The sequence below is a fragment of the Syngnathus scovelli genome, chromosome 6 (genome assembly GCF_024217435.2).
Source record: "Syngnathus scovelli strain Florida chromosome 6, RoL_Ssco_1.2, whole genome shotgun sequence".
Taxonomy (NCBI): domain Eukaryota; kingdom Metazoa; phylum Chordata; class Actinopteri; order Syngnathiformes; family Syngnathidae; genus Syngnathus; species Syngnathus scovelli.
The window spans coordinates 6,542,683-6,559,149 of NC_090852.1; the positions used below are offsets into that span (position 1 = coordinate 6,542,683).

At 41.5% G+C, this 16,467-nt stretch overlaps 2 protein-coding genes across 3 annotated transcripts; both read right to left on the reverse strand.

The window, feature by feature from the left end:
• Positions 1–45: 45 nt before the first annotated feature.
• gnb5a (guanine nucleotide binding protein (G protein), beta 5a) lies at positions 46–4,263 on the reverse strand. The gene is made up of 11 exons (XM_049722136.2): positions 3,938–4,263; positions 3,299–3,435; positions 3,031–3,072; positions 2,618–2,694; positions 2,153–2,285; positions 1,648–1,791; positions 1,462–1,553; positions 1,338–1,386; positions 1,100–1,196; positions 847–1,013; positions 46–763 (listed from the first exon to the last, which is right to left on the reverse strand). The coding sequence occupies exons 1-11, from the start codon at positions 4,071–4,073 to the stop codon at positions 752–754; spliced, it is 1,086 nt and encodes a 361-aa protein (XP_049578093.1). The 5' UTR covers positions 4,074–4,263; the 3' UTR covers positions 46–751.
• Positions 4,264–4,714: 451 nt separating this feature from the next.
• On the reverse strand, positions 4,715–16,246 carry myo5c (myosin VC). 2 transcript variants are annotated; one of them, XM_049722030.1, is made up of 40 exons: positions 16,087–16,246; positions 15,746–15,856; positions 15,490–15,661; positions 14,660–14,804; positions 14,343–14,499; positions 14,128–14,271; positions 13,976–14,057; positions 13,780–13,887; positions 13,603–13,709; positions 12,855–13,120; positions 12,700–12,781; positions 12,484–12,624; positions 12,275–12,397; positions 11,981–12,064; positions 11,761–11,892; positions 11,591–11,688; positions 11,418–11,504; positions 11,226–11,337; positions 10,910–11,121; positions 10,667–10,832; positions 10,435–10,581; positions 10,197–10,361; positions 9,330–9,423; positions 9,191–9,254; positions 8,847–9,121; positions 8,717–8,780; positions 8,567–8,647; positions 8,319–8,499; positions 8,145–8,238; positions 8,010–8,073; positions 7,764–7,932; positions 7,622–7,697; positions 7,163–7,258; positions 6,891–7,045; positions 6,702–6,791; positions 6,474–6,624; positions 6,127–6,412; positions 5,780–5,954; positions 5,641–5,721; positions 4,715–5,552 (listed from the first exon to the last, which is right to left on the reverse strand). In XM_049722030.1, exons 1-40 carry the CDS (start codon positions 16,111–16,113, stop codon positions 5,400–5,402), a joined length of 5,217 nt encoding a protein of 1,738 aa, XP_049577987.1. In that variant the 5' UTR covers positions 16,114–16,246; the 3' UTR covers positions 4,715–5,399. The 2 variants fall into 2 exon arrangements, with proteins under 2 accessions (XP_049577987.1, XP_049577988.1); XM_049722031.1 differs by lacking the exons at positions 10,197–10,361; positions 10,435–10,581 and having other exon boundaries at positions 10,736–10,832.
• Positions 16,247–16,467: the final 221 nt, after the last annotated feature.

The window sequence follows — 16,467 nt, forward strand, 5'->3', positions numbered from 1 at the left end:
AAATAGTTACAGTTAATATGAAATTACAGCCATTGGACAACTGCATGGAAATGATTACATTCCATTTATTAGCATTCTAGTGTAGACCACATACGTGACTGGATATGCACATTGAGCCTCGGTGGTTTACATTTGTGGAAACATGGCAAATAAAATTATGGTAATGAAGAAAAAATTATTAGTCATAACTTCTCTTTTTAATGTGCTTTTTTTCAAAGGTATTGGCAGTTTAGCTTTCATGAATGATGCTTTTAATAGGGACAGGTTTATGGACATAAATGAGCTTTCTTGCACGTCTATGATACTGTACTCTGTATTCATCAGCATTACATCTACCAATCAAATCTTTATTTTTGTGCAAAATAATTAATAATATACAAACAATGCCCTTTATGTGGCACATACAACACATTACTTTATTGTGTCACTTCTATCCTAGATTTCTATTCACTAGTGTTTTTGTTTTGTTTGTTTTTTTCCATCAAATACATTTCACATATTTTACTGCCATCTTAGATCCTTCTGTGCGTTTTTTACCCAATCATACTTGAATAGAACCATGTCATTTGGATTAATTGTAGTGATATGTGAATCTAACCTGGCTGTGAGACTAAAGTACAAACAATGCTTTTGATATGTACAACCACAAAGCGAGTGTCCATTTCTGTGATTGTACGTTAGCAAACAGAAAGGTCTTTGTGTCCGTGGGGCTTCTGTTCAGTCTGACTTCATTTCATCTGCGTCCGAGTCCTCAAGCCCAGATCTGAAACCAAGAATGGCACCCATTAAAAAAGATATTTGGAGAAACGACAACACAAACATACACAACGAGAATCCATGTGTTACCCGAAGAGTGTGATCCCAGGAGCCCGTGCAGAAAGCCGTCCCATCTGGGGACACCCGCAACGTACTGACACGGTTCTCGTGTCCAAACAGAATAGACACCCGTGTTCCTTTGAGAACATCCCAGACGTTAATGGTGTAATCGTTGTAGCCGCCGAAAAGGAGTCGGCCTATTGGGGAGACGCACACAAATAGTTTCATCTTCACGAGGTATTTGCTGAGTATAAGCAAAATATAATTACAAAACAAATCTTACCACTAAGAGAGAAATCAACGCTGGACACACCGAATATGATGCTCTCTTTGGAATAGATGGCTACTTCTCTGTCTGCTCTCAAGTCATACAGGCGGCACTGTAACAAAAGTGTCAATCTTTGATGCCGATGCCAAATTGAGAAATTGAGAAGCCGGCCATGTTTAATACTCAAATCGAGGATTCGTCGTTCCTCATTACTTTGCTGCTTTTTCATCTAAGATACTTTACTAATACTTACTGTGGCATCATCTGAGCCAGATGCGAATGCATCTCCGCTGGGATAGTAACTGTTTGGAGAGCCAGCAAGAGAGAATTATCAATATAATATATAATATAATCGTTATAATCATCCTGTTACTCACCGCACACTATTGATATCAGATTCGTGAGTTTCAAAAGACTGGATGCACTGTCCTGAGCGCATGTCCCACACGTTGGCCTTTTTATCGCAGCCCTACGAAAACAATAGTACAAAATAATTTAATAAATAAAAATATCAGTAACTAGATCAGCCAAAACTATCCCATGGCATAGCGATAATCCCTCACCCCTGAGACAAATGTGTTGCCGGTCTCTGAGGGCGCCAGATCCAAACAGAGCACATCTGCCGCGTGGCCATGGAAACTCTGCAACAACTGTCCGCTCTCGACATCCCACAAGGCACACGTCCCATCCCCGCTGGAAGTCAGGATCTTCAAGTCAAACAGATGATGGATAATTATGAGAGGGGTGAAATGATGATGTGCTATAAATGGATGGCCTGTGTTTGTGTAAAACATCAAATGACCTGCACGTGAACTCTGATTAGCTGTGGTGAATTATTAAACAAGTTGAGAAAGCTCAATTCGACTCCCCGGAGCATAAAAGGCATTAACGATGACACACAAATGAGTTGAGTACAGTACTGCTGGCCTAAACACTATCGGAACCACAGACCTACACATCCGATTTACATAAAAAGGGAAGAATTTATTTCCAACGGTGTTTTTTTTCAACTAGTGCACTTTACCTCTTAGCCAGAGATGTAAGCAAGCAGGAGTCATTTGATCTCACCTGCATGTCCGAGTTGGTGAAGCTACAAGCGGATAAGTAGTTTGTGTGCATGGCGACCGACTTCTTCTTGGCAGCCAGGTTCTCGTTCTTGTCCAGGGACAGAGGATACACGGAACATTTGTTGTCCAGGCCACTGGGATGGAATACAGAAGCAATTAAACACAAGCTAACAGGAACTGGTAAGCTAAGTTTGAAGCTCATAATAAAAATTCATGGAGCCTTTTTGTGTTTGCTTGTCATGTCATTTTTTCTCTACAAAAATATGCTCTGTAGGCCCCACCGGTCTAAACACAGCATTTTGATTAATATTGCATTAGTAAAATATGAATGAAACAGCAAAATCCACCCATTTTCATCCATCTCAGTGGGCGGCCATTTTGCCACTTGCTGTCAACCGAAAATCCATCGCTTGACTGATTGCACAAAAACAAAAGAAAGTTGACATTATGTGGCGCAAGCACTCACCCACAAGCTACAGCGCAGCCAGACGGAGCATAGGCGCAGGCCATGACCCAGGTGCAAGGCATCGTCACGGCATGCTCCTGATCCACATCAAAACAAACAAAGCCGCTTCAGAGAAGGACAACAATCGCATCTTATGAGTGCATCACTGAAACACAACAATCAACTCAAACATGAAATGCCGCTTGATACACTTTGTGCACATGCTGGAACTACTTACAATACAACAATAAGACTAAATAAAACATACCGATCAATATTTATTTATTTATACAGCACTTTGCATACAAATATTGCAACACTGAAGAATTTGATTTCAAAGGCCCAAGAGCCAAAGAGCTGTCCAATAATGTCGAGCGCAGCAGGAATTATGCTTTATGCTTGTTTTAGTGCACTACGTTAAAATGACTAGTTACCTTGTTGGTAGTGAAGGCATCCCAAACGATCACTTTTCCATCCTGGATGTTTAGATAAAAAGCAGAAAAGGGTTTAATAGCAATTCTTAATTATATCCATTAAGCTATGTATATTTTTTGTCTGTCGCAGTGTTGCCAAAGTAAATATTTTAAACGAATGAAACAAACAAAACATCCCAACAAGTATACTGAATTCATTGTTGTCTCAATCTCACAATTTTACTTGTGTGTGTGTGTGTGTGTGTGTGTGTGTGCGTGTGTGAGTTACCTGCGAGGAGCTGACAATCCTCCTCTTGTCCTTACACCAGTCCATGCACAGAACTTTGTTGCCATGCCCCTTCAGAGTTCTCCGTGTCTTCATGACAAACTGGCCCAGGCCCTCCACCTTCTCCGCCACTTGATGCACTGAGCACATACACATATTCACACTCACACATTATGCATTGCATTAAATCTCCACCTGATTAATATCCACTGTAGGATTAAAACTGCCGTAGGCCTCCATTTAATGGAAAAATGCATTGCTTAATCTTTCTCTATTTATTTATTTATTTTTTGACTGAACCTATCCGTGTCCACGGAATTGCTCCATAATTAAATCACAATATTTTCTTATCTTCCTCTCTAACGCTGAGGTTGTTGCTACGCTGCAGAGGGAATGTTTGGATGCTATGAGAGCCTCATGCAGATGGATGGAAGCACCGAGCTCGTCAAATCGGCAAGCAGCAAAAACAAAACGAGCCTGTTCAATGTCAGGACACGCCGAGCCCAAGTAAAGATGTCAAAACGATGTCCAAACGATTAAGCTGGCGTTTCGGAAAAGCTGCGATGCAGAACAACAAACATCCGCTCTGATTTGCTGGCGCTCGTGTGAATGGCGAGCGGCCTCTCCATTTTCCGTACTCACGCTCGACGTCGTGCAGCTTGGCTCTTTCCTCCTCCAGCTTCGACTTGAGCGACTCCGACTCGGTTTTCAGATGCGCCAGAGTCTCGTTGAGCTGTACCTCCTGTGTCGCCATTTCAGGGAGCAGAGGGGATCTCATATATTTGTCCTTTATGCGGGGCCGCGATGGGCAGTGACAAGGCTTCAAGCAGTGGCACACAACACACACACAAACACAAACACACACACACACACACACACACACACACACACACACACACACAAACACACACACAGCTAACAGCTGATGCTGCTCTCGTGACGTCACCGCGCCAAGACGCTGCAGGGTACTGTGGTCCACTCTCCGGGATGAGGAGAAAGAGGTGAGAGGAGGATGCTGTAGTCCACTGGGAGCGGGGGGTTTAAAGGATAGAGGAGGATGAGGAGGCTGCCACAGGGATGAGTTCTGGACAGGCTGAATGAAATCCAGCATGAGTTCAATATGGATCTTTATTACTTGTCACGAGATAGACTGATACAATCTAAACCATCTCATTAACTAATTGGTTCATTTATTTACTGTAAACGTAGAGGTGGGTTTTTTGCTCCTAAAATGTAATGTAGTATGTATATATATTTTTTTTACAACGCACTCAGAATATTGTTCTCAGTACAGACATAAAGAAATAGAATGTAACAAATTAAACAGTTTTGGCACGTTTTGCTTCAATTCAATGAACCTTTGGGTTTGTGCACATCTTGACGAAGATGAGACACACAAAGATGAGTTTCACAATCGACTCAGTATGCTGCAGTATTTTTTAATTTTTTCCAAAGATAAATCATTTATGCCGAATCATTTTGTACTGTCTGTCTACACATATTGCTTCACCATTTGTATTCAAACATCCTTCACTTAAAATGCTACCGCCATTGCAATTCATTATTGTCTGACTCATTAGACAATTGGCTCTCATTTGATGATGCTGAGTGATGCATGTTGTGTATTTATATGTGCAGTCTTGGGACATACAGAGAGTGCATTTTCAATAAAACCATTAAGAACCATATCCAGTAAAAAGCAATTTACGAATAGACAAATATTGCACTTTAAAAGAACAATGATAAAGGATAAATGAAATCAGTATGTCTCCTCTCTTTTGAATGGGAAAACGTATAAAAACTCATGCAGAGAGACTTGGAAGGCTCAAAAGCTCAAATGTGGACGCACATCCTTAAAAAAATTATCCGTCAATTTATGAATCAAACACCTGCTGTGAATTTTGCTGTTCAGCTCCTTTTAAATACAGGAAATTGTGCAAAAACAACTGAAACAATTGTTTCAAAAAGGTCAATTTAGGTTCACCTGTAAAGGTTTTTGCACCCAATGTTACATCCCAATGTTTTTGTGATGTATATTCTCTACGATAAAAGAGATCTCATCTATCCCGAAGCTGATTATAGGTTAAAATTAAGAAGACAAAGTTCAAATCATAGTTAAAAAATCCAGGTGAAGGCTATTGGGAACCTGCAGCAACTCCAAAGCCTGCGAGGATGAGCAGAAAGGAAACGTAACAGGGAAACGATAGTTTGCGTCCATCATCAGCTGCGCGCTGCTGTCGTGATCTTGTCGAAGCGACTGTAACAAAGAGGACATTTAGAACTTTTCAGATCCAGCATCCAAGACGTGATATCACCCGTTTGAAAGTAGTTAGATGTGAGCCCACCTGAACTTTGCGGACAAACGACGACGCTACCCTTTTCTCAAAAGCGTCCATGGGCGTGTATGAATTCAGAATCTTGACGATCTGTATGAGAGCATTCAGATGATTATTTGAGAAAATTGTATAGAAGTGGACGGCATACCTGAACTGTGTTGAGCTCCACGCATGTCTCAGTGATGGCCTTGGCGTCGTCATCTGTGAACTTGCTGACCTGCAGCAGCCAGGCAGCCTCTGTCAACGGCTTCAGAGTGTCGATAAGATGATAATTCTGGAGGTCTTTCTCCTGAAGCCACTCTTCCAGGTAGCTAATATTACATCTGTAAGAGTACATTGTCACCCTTAGTTGTGGCACCGAAGGAAACCAACGCCGGAATTGAACCCCGCACCTCCGAACTGTGAGGGGTATTTTGTATGAATAAATAATGATAAATTATTCAGTATATAACATTCCATGCAATTCCCCCCTCCTACACACACACACACACCAACCTGATTTGCATTCCTTTCCTGCAGGAGCACATGTCCTTACGCAGTAGCAGGTTATTGAGGGTGGTCGCCCCAATGTGGAAGAGCAGTTGCTTGACCACCTGTTTAACGATGTGTGGCTCTGTGCCGTGTTGAGTCATGCTGGTGTAGAAGTGAGAGAGTCGCTGGATGATGAAGGTGATGGTGTAGGTCTCTGTGTCTTGATTGTTTTTGCTAGAACGATTAATGAAGCCTCTCGGTTTCATGCTGGAAATGCCCTGCAAGCTCTCGTGCTCCAACATCCCGGGCACTGCGGAGAAGATGATGAGTTAGTCGTACGAATGAATGGATTTGTTTTTATGCTTTGGTACCAATCGCAGGGGTGAGAGCTCTTTCCATGGCTGAGATGAACTGGTGATAGATGCAGATGGCCAAGTCGCTGACAACCTGCTGGTGGTCTGACAAATCAAAGTTCTGTAAGCAGTTGCTCAGCTGACGGGGGGTACTTTGCTTGCTGAACTCCTTGAGTGAAGAAAAGAATACAAAGTAAATCACATCTGCCCTAATCAATATTATGGTCAACACCGAGAGATCCGTACCTCTTCTCCACTGTACTGCTTGAGACAATTGAGCAGCTGGTACATGTTAGACAGCCAGAAGGACAATAAGGCCAAATCATTCTGGTGATTCTGAAAAACGAATGTTCACTTTATACTTTATTTCATTGGCCTCTATTGTAAATTTCTAATGTGTGATATTTGACAGTCTAAAAAGCATATGAAACTCACCGTGGTAACCTTTTTGACGGCAGTAATAGTGGCATTCATAAAAGACAGCAATTTTTCTTCGTCGTTCAAGAAGTCAGCGTAGCGAATGCACATGAAGAGAATGTAAGATGGCAGAACTGGGATCATGTTGACCGCCACACCTTTGGGCTTAAGGTCTAAAAGGGAGAAGAATATTTGATTGTCTAGTCTTGGTTTCATTCATAGTTGAGCGACAAATATAAATAAATAAATGAATAAATGAATGAATGAAGAAGAAAAAAAAAGAAAAATACCTAAAATAAGTTTCTGAATGAGTCGGGATTCATCCTCTTTATTGCATTCCAACATTCCAAGATAATGTTTAGGACCTGGTGAGGAGCTTTTCTGGGCTGTGGCACACAACAGAAGATTGAAGGCCTTATTCATTGATCATTATATCTTCGTAATAATTGTACTAAGTTCATTTTGTTTTTCCTTTTTTAATCACTTCACTGGACCCGCAAGTGGGGAGGAACCGTCCACCCAACGCCGGCGGTAGCCGGCGCCGGTGGGGGCCCTACCAAGGCGGGTCATGGGCGCATGTTGGTCAGGTTATACAAGTATAGCTAGAGCCGGGTGAGATCGTCTCGAACCATTCTGATGAAGGCGGAAGAAACCGCCGAAACATGTCAGGTAAAGAACCTGAAACAATTTGTTTGATATAAAAGAAACCAGTGAAGTGATCATTATATCTGTCAAAGGTACAAGATTACCTGTTTCAAGGTTTATCATTTGATTCTCTAACTGTTTAATGACTCTTTCCTTCTGGTCAAGTTGCTCCTCAAAGTCCTTTAAGAAAAGCAGACTAGTCGGGATTGTGAGCCTTTAACATGTGACGTCTCAAGGAACACGTACCAAATTTCTAGAAGACAACTCTGCGGCTTCAAGCCTCAGTCGGATCTTGGCATCTCTCTCCATCTGTAGTTGCTTGCTCAGGTGAGCATTCTCCTCTTGAAGGTCTCTGATTTGATCTTGAAGGGTCGTCTTGACCTCCTCCAGCACCTCAGCTTGCTCCTCAAAGTGCCTTGAAGGAATCAAATGATTTAAATCAGGATATTAACAGGATGATCCAAACATCTGACTTTAATCTGAAAATTTCACCTGCACTTTGAACTGGCTTCTTCAACCCTCTTTTGAAGATTATTCTTCATCTCAGCTGCTTTTTCTTGAAAAGTACCACAAAAAAAAAGAAGTGAATTTTAATTTCAAACCACCACTAGTCCAAATTAAACTCACCCTCTAACTCTTTTCTCTGCTCTTCTACAAGAACCTCACATTCATGTTTCTGTCTTTGTAGCTCTGAAATCTGAACTTTCAGCTCAGGTATAACCTGACAACAAACAGGTCACGTTAAAAAACAACCACACACAAATTACTGTGCGTTCATAAAATAATCACAAAAGAACCTACACAGTTCTCGCTGCTCAGTCGGCACACCTCTTGGCGAATGTTCTCATTGACGTTATTTTTCTCCGTAAAAAGTGTGTGCAAGCTGCTGTTCTCATTTTGAAGGTAATCCACTTTCTGTTTCAAACCTTCTATTTGCGTCTCGTATCTTTCCTTCTGTTCCTTGCGGTGGTTCTCCAAAGTTCTGCCGACAATGACGTCAAACAGGTCATGTGTGTAAACATTTTATGGGTGACGGTCGGTAAACAAACCTGGTCGCTTTTTCCAGACCAGTATAAGCTGCCAGAAGGTCTTCTGCTTCATATGTCTTCTCAGAATAATCTGCAGTTAGCCTTCAGCAACAATAAAATACTCTCGAATCAAAAACCAAGAGAGAAAAAGAAAACTAAATGATTGATTACCCCAAAATAACTTCTTCTTTAACGACACTTCCCGTGAGGAGTCTTGAAATGTCATGCAGTTTAGCTGCAAAGAAATATTACTTTAACGTGAGCGGTGATCAAATTCAAGATCGTTTAATATCAGGGATACCTCTTGCTTCTTCAGATTGTTGCATCATCTTCCGGTCTATGGTTTGCTTTTGATTCTGTAGGTTGCTGAGGTCTCTGCGAAGATCAGGAATGACCTTGACATGCTTGGTGAGTTGGGCCACCTGATCCTGCAGGTCGGCAGTCATCTGGTCGCCATCCTCCAACTTCATCTGCAGACTGATTCTCTCATCCTTCAGCTTCCTGAGCTCCTCTTTCAGGATTCCCAGTTCCTTGTCGTGTTCCTTTCTCTGGATCTTAAGGTTGGACTCAGCGGTTCTGATGAAATGAAATCTCACTAGTCTCGCATGACTACTGCAGTGTTGCCGACATTTTTTTTTAACCTACTTTCGAAGCCTTGCTTGAGTTTCTTTGTCTTCCAGTAGAGTCATCTTTATTTGATCAAACTTTTCTGTCGGATAATGTCAAAAGTTGGGGACAGGTAAATAAAAAGTGAGACTGTTTGGAAAAGATAGACCCTTTGTACCTTGTTGTTCTTTGGAGGACGCTTCAAACATCTTCTCCATGCTCTGTTTCTTGATGATTAAGCCATCAACTTGACTTTGAAGATCAGTCACTCTCTATAGTGTCCAAAAGAAGATGAATGTTTTAAAGGACAGAATAAAAAATTGTGGCAGACACCTTGATTGATATTGACCACTGGCCCCAATTTAAAACATTCGTAAATGTACATTTGAGACTGTCTAAAATGAGCATGTTGACATCACTTGGCAGCCATTTGCCTTCAGTACATATGTGCCAAGAACTTCCAGGCACAGTTCTGCCCCACAATCCGGCATTTCACTTCTTTTCCAAAAGCAACAAAACAGACTTAAGTCAGGTTGCCAACTGGTGCAAGTAGTAGCCGACAGCGTGGGCCTTTGGTGTATTAGGGCTAGTAGACAGATGTTTGCTGACCAAAGTTCTGATGGAGGCTTTGCAGAAATAGATTCAAGTGACAACCTTGTTCCATCAGTTGTGCTGGATGCATCATATCCTGGGTGATAAGGATCCTGTGAATCCTGCTTGGTTCAGTACTCCACCAATAGAGAACATGCAGTCTTGGTTTGTGGTGAATGTTTGGATACTTTGTCAAAAACATCAATGGGAGGCTTGTGCTAGTCTCTTTGGACCGAATAAAAATCTTTGCACTGTGGGCTGCTTCTCCCAGGTGGGCATGTCCTACTTTCTTCTCAAAGCTGCTGCGTCATTCGCAAGAGGAGCCATTATGGGTACATCATCCACCCATGTTGACTCTGTGTACTTAATATTTGCAGATAATTTATAGAGGAAGGACGTAATGGACCTAGGCCATCTGGTCACAAGGCGGGGACTACAATAAAAACTGACTGACCAGAGAAGCATCTTCTTTGACTTTCTTCTCTCTTGCTTCCAAAGATGCCTTCTGGGTGGCTGATTTTTCCAGCTGTGTCTCCAGAGCCTGCAGCCTTTCCATGGCTTGAGAATGGGAGTTGGCCAAACTGGTCAGTCTTTCCACCAACCCGCGGTTCTCTTTACTCTGGGATTAAGGATCAGGGATTAGTTCAGGTCTTCTCCGAGAACTGGACGACGGGCCTCGAGACGACATTTACCTTCTCCTCATTTTTCTTTCGGAGCTGCTGCACCCTGAATGATAGCTGAACCTGTTGCACCAATCGACGCATGGCGTTAAAACGCCGTCGAGCCAGCCATGCTCTGGCGTACTTCTGCAGCACCAATGCCTGGCGTGCTTCCACCAGCTGAGCAATGATGACCAGGTCATTTAAAGTCTGACTTTGATTCCGTATCTTCACAAATACTGCCAAGGAAGCTACCGATACAGACCTTTGAATAGGCTCTACGGGCCAGCCAACCTCGTGTGTAAGCTTGGATGATGATGATGCCCAAGCGTACCGTTTGGTAGCTCTTCTTAATGCGGAAGCCTCTCCAGTACCTCTGAATGACCACCGCTGACCATCCCTGCTTCAGGTTTGCTGCGCTCACTGCTTTACTGCAGTTCACAAACAAAAAACACAAATTGTGACATCTGGATCTCAAGGTTTTGAATCTATGGTAAAAGCCACTAACCGTATAGTCTTCTTGCCACGGATGTAGTGTTGTATCAGGATAGCTGCCTGCCTCAAGCGTTGGTAGTTTCTTCTCTGGATCCATCCACGGACGTATTTCTGGATGGTAATGCACGCCCCTCTTAGTCGATCCAGACGCAGCTTTTCTAAATATGCTACCTGACCAGCTCGGAGGAAGATCTTTGTGCGACCAAACTTGTACTGGTTGGGGTCCTGGAGACAGAATCAAAGAGAAAAGAACAAAACCTCGAATTTGCGGTTGTAATTGGAGAAGCAGGAAAAAAAAAAAAATAAATCACAGACGCAATGACCCACACCTGAATCAACCTCTGAAGCACATCTTTGCACGCCAGTGTCTTGTCACTGATGCCCGCCTCCTCGTTGGTCATGAGGATACTGTAGCGGCTATAAAACTCAAAGTAGGTCCACCTGCAAACGCAAGATTTTTGCATTGGAATAAGATATGCAAAACATTTGTCGTTTACTGCTATGTACTCAAAGCAGATCACCTTGATGGGTAACTTTGGGCACTGATGCGAATTGTTTCAAGCACTCCACAGGCCCGCAGCTGCTGCACCACCCTTCCGGAATCATATCTAAAAAAAAAAAAAAAAAAAAAAAAAAAACCTGTCATTCTGGAGATAAGCTCCGAACCAATAAATAAGGCTCGACTAGTATTTACTCAAATGGCAGCTTTTCATCGTTTGGCTTGATGCAGCGCACATAGTGAGGCGTGGTAGCGTTCAGTGTTTCCATCAGCAACGACAGAGAGCTGCAGAACTATATTCACAATGTGTCAGCAAAAGATGACCAAAACTGCTAAACACACAGCGACGGGGTAAACATGTCCACCTTAGCTCCAACCGAGGCCCTCAGCTGTTTATTGGTAGATTTCACACCAGGCCTGGCCGGCTTCACCTTGATACCTTTTATTTTCGGAACACTCAGCCCCTCCTCTTGGAAAAATTGAGCCAGAAACGCGAACTGATAACAGTGGCAAGAAGAGCATTAAGTACTTTTGTTTTTGGCATGTATTGTTACGATCATAAAGTCTTTGTTTTATTTTGTTTACCTTGCTGACTCTCAAAACCGCAACCAGTTCTTCATAAAGAGTATCTCGGTTCTTCTCAAGAAAACCTTTGCATTGATACTCCACCTTTTGAGCAGCAAAACAGACAAAAAATATTAAGAACACCATGATATACTACAATAATGAATTTGGACACAACTCATAATTAATTAATCAAAATAATTTGAATCTCATGAACCTTAATTCATCATATTACCAAGACATTATAGACTTTGCGCAAGTTGCCTTTCAGTCCTAACTTTTCCAATAATTTGAATGTTGATTTGTGTTCCGCACCTTGTCTGCAAAGTGTTGAATGACAAAGGTCTCATTTGACAGTTTGGGCCTCTCAAACAAGGGATTGCCATCCAGGTAGTTGTACAGCTTTTGGAGCCAGCTTTGATCAGTGCCTTGAGGAAACTGTAAAGCAAATAGCTTGTTTGTCATTGAGAGCAAGCGAGTGAATACAATCAGCACCAGTTGAATTTTTTTTTTTTTTTTTTTACCAAGCATTCTTCATCAAGCAAATCAAGGATTCCCATTTTGGCTTCAATCAAATCAATGACTGGCTGATTGTCATAGAAATCTATTAACGTCCACGGGATGTCTTCTTTCATGTATTCCTCCTGTTCCAGTTTGAAAACATGCTGGAAAGAAATAGGACAACTTCATGAGCAACCTAATGAAGAGCATGCAGAGATTTGTGCTGATGTGGTACTGACCAAGTTAAACTGCTGCTGAAGTTTTTCATTAGCATAGTTGATACAAAACTGCTCAAAGCTGTTGATGTCAAAAGTCTCAAAGCTGAGGACCACACAATAAAAGTTGAGACACGAAATAATCGAAAGATAGAAAATAAGATTTTTTTTTCTGTTACCCATAAATGTCCAGAACACCTATGAAAGCATGTTGCTTCCCGGGAACCTGCAGTGCTTTGTTGATCTTGTTAATGACGCAGTCAAACAAATGTGCATAGATGCGTTTGGCCAGGGCGTCTCTGGAATTCACTACGCGGTCTTTATGCAACGGTTTCACCACCGTCTCGGCCACCAGGACAAGCTTCCGATTGCACAGCCAACGCACTAAGTCATCTGCACGCACACTCAACAGCTCGCAGAAGATGTGCAGATGTGAATCGCTGTGCTGAAAGTTAGGAAAATATACAAAATATTGTTGATGTTAAAAGAGCAACACATATTTTTCTAAAAACGATAATCATCAGTTTTGACTGACACAGCCAGTGTATTTTAATTTATTTAACTGTGGTTATTGTTGCGCTTAATAATAATAATAATAATAATAATGATTATTATTATTATCATTATTATTATTACTTGAGAAACTTGACTTGAGAAAAAAATATGTACAAAAATCTGTTTTTGCACTTAATGTAAGTTTCTTGACAAAAAAAGAAATACAGGCGTAAAAATTATAATTTGCAAATATTTTGTCCATATTTAAAATATACTATTTTTTCTGGTTAGGAAGTATGTGGCCCTATGTGTGAATGATTATATTTATTATACTTAAGGAAAATTTTAATACAACACTCAAATTGGATTTGAGTAGATTTGGTATTATTAATATTGTCACTAGAGTAAGACTTAGAAAACAACAAGACTCACTGAAATGGTGGACCTATCATCACCAGAGCTCTTAATTTCCACATTTCCCAGATGGAGAATAGCTGCAAGAACTTTGAAGACATCAGCCTGAAAGTCCTCCTTCAGTCCTAAACAACCACAAAGAGGTTTAATAAATATTAAAGAGTAGTGTTGCGTCTCCATTCCATCATGCTTTACCCAATAGTGAGAAGGTCTGCTGAGTCTCCTCCATGCCTTTCCTGTCGTCCACACCTTCAATAATGATATCGCCACCAATGCCTGTGTAGTTGAACTCATCGGCACTCACTGTAAGACAAAAAATAAATAAATACCTGCACATTAAATATATGGACATACATCAGTGAGATTGTGTCTCAAACCTTTACACACTTACACAGTTTGAGTGCCTTGAACTGTGGCAGATGTGCACAGGCGCACATTTGGTAAAATATATGATAGTTTCGCTCAGACTCAGCCTGGAAGAAAAAATGTTACACATGTGACACAGTAGAAGGATGAACTGACCAGAATGTCAAGTTGCCATACCTGGAAAACAACTCTGGATTTCTCCAACAGGTAAGTCCTCATGTTTGCACCAATGATTCGATACGTGTTGTCAAAACTGATCTCAGTGAATTTCCCAAAACGGCTGCTGTTGTCGTTCCTGATCGTCTTTGCGTTCCCAATGGCCTGAGAGAAAGTCAAGCAAGATTGACGCACCAGCCGTCCTCACTGTGACGTTGAGAATGAGCGCTTGTCACCTCAGTTATGGGATTGGACGCTAAGACTTTGTCTTCAACTTGGGTCTTGCTGCCAGATTTGCTGACAACAGCAAAGTATCTCATAGCATATCGAGCTGACACTGTCTTGCCAGCTCCAGACTCGCCACTGATGATGATAGATTGGTTCTTGTGGTCTCTGGTCAAGACAGCAAACAACTGTTATTGAGAATATGATGATTTTCTGCAAAGTTTAGTTATCTTTTTTTGCTCTTCAAGCGCAGTAAAATTAAAAAGTACAATTCAGTTGTATTTAACTTTAAATTACAGTACAATTGAATGTTTGTTTGTGCTTCCACCTGGCCATCTGTTTGTAAGCCTCCTCGGCCACTGCAAAGATATGAGGGTCCATGTCGCCCATGTTCTGACCCGAGTATGCATGAATGATTGCATCTCCATAGATATGAATCTGCTTGTACGGATTCAAAGCCACCAGGATGATGCCTGCGGAGGAGACAAGCACCTGATCAGTGAAGTGAATTTTGAACTTTATGCGTATCTGTATGTTGCACTAGATGATCCACTTGTAGCAGTAAGACTATCAAACTATTTTCGCTTTAGTTTCAGTAATGTATAAGTACGTAGTAGAAGATAGAAGGGCCAGTTGTCCGTGACCAGGGAGAATTCAGTTTCAGCAATGTGTGCAATCCTATAATAAGGTAAAGTGGCTGTTGTCGTCCATCACCAACAGCGCTGGTCAAGATCTCCTTTTTAGGACTGAAGTAAACTAGTAGATTGAAAACTACAGCTGTTACCCAAAGCCGTGACATCAGCTTCTTGTCAGGTATAAAAGCTACGGACCTGACAAGAGGGGGGTTCGTTCGTTCGTTCGTTCCAGCGGGGGCTCGTACCAAGGGGGGCTCGCTCTAGCGCGAGCTCGCTCGCTCTCTCTTTTGGGGGGGGGCTTTTTTACATCCATGCCTTGGGCCACTCAACTTTTTGGAGAGACTTCACTCTGACATCGGTTGAATAAAATCTTTTCCCAATCAGCCGTGGGTCTCTGAAGTGCTCATTCGTCGGGAAACAGCCACCGATCACCGAGTGTTTTTTGGAGACCAGCGAAGCAGCAAAAACCATATACCACATCAGCACTTCCTTGAGCGAAACAAAACATTCCTTCTGGACCTACCACAGTAGGTGTAGATGATTTTAGACTCTAGAAAGCGCACTTTGAGGTTGTGCAAGACGGCAGGTTCATGGAGGTAGCTGAGTGCAGTGAGGTCATTTTCCCCAACTAAGATGTCAGGGTTGCGAAGAGGAGGGAGTTCTGGTGGCGACGAGTCAACGGGCAGCTTGAGTTCCTTTAGGAGAAGAGATGGTCATGTGATGTGTCTGGTTATTTTATTCAACTACAGGTGTTTGTGAATTTTGTCAATTTCACTTACTGTGCCATTTTCCAGAAGCAGTTGTAAACTATCATCCCCATAATGAAAGTCTTTCACAATCTCTGCTGATTTCCATACATGTTCAGCATCTGGAATCCACACTCTATTGTACTAGAGTGCAGATTGGAAAATTACACACCAATACACTTGTTAAACACTTTAAAGACTTTCCCTTTACTTACACGCAAAAAAATCCCGAAAATAACCTAAACAATATTGCATGACACTAATAGTTAATTTTCCATGGGATTTCGCCTCCGAAAATATTTTACAAAGTTACCATATGTCTCTCAAGCCGAATTATAAATACACAACTTGACGTAAAAATAAGGTTTGCTTACCCGCGTGTATAGCTGAATCAACACCATGTTTTACTTTTTAAACCCTAACGGCGAAATATTTGTTCAACATCTGCTCTGTAAATTACCGACATTTTTTCGTCCCTGAGTTAACTCAACTGTGACCAAAATCATCATTTAAGATGACAAGAACAAAACGACAGATCCGGTTAGGTTTTTTTTCAAATTATTTCTACTACTTAACTTGTTTTAAAGTAAAATTTGTTGTGTGTTTGTATGATCCTATTTCCTATGTCGTAAAATTATAGAAATCAGTTCAAGTGTGAAATAATAAAAAACACAGAAATGTGTGGATTAGCAAAACACCATTTTATAGCTTTTGTTTTGAAAAAGCAGTGCCTTACACCATCCGTTTGTATTGTA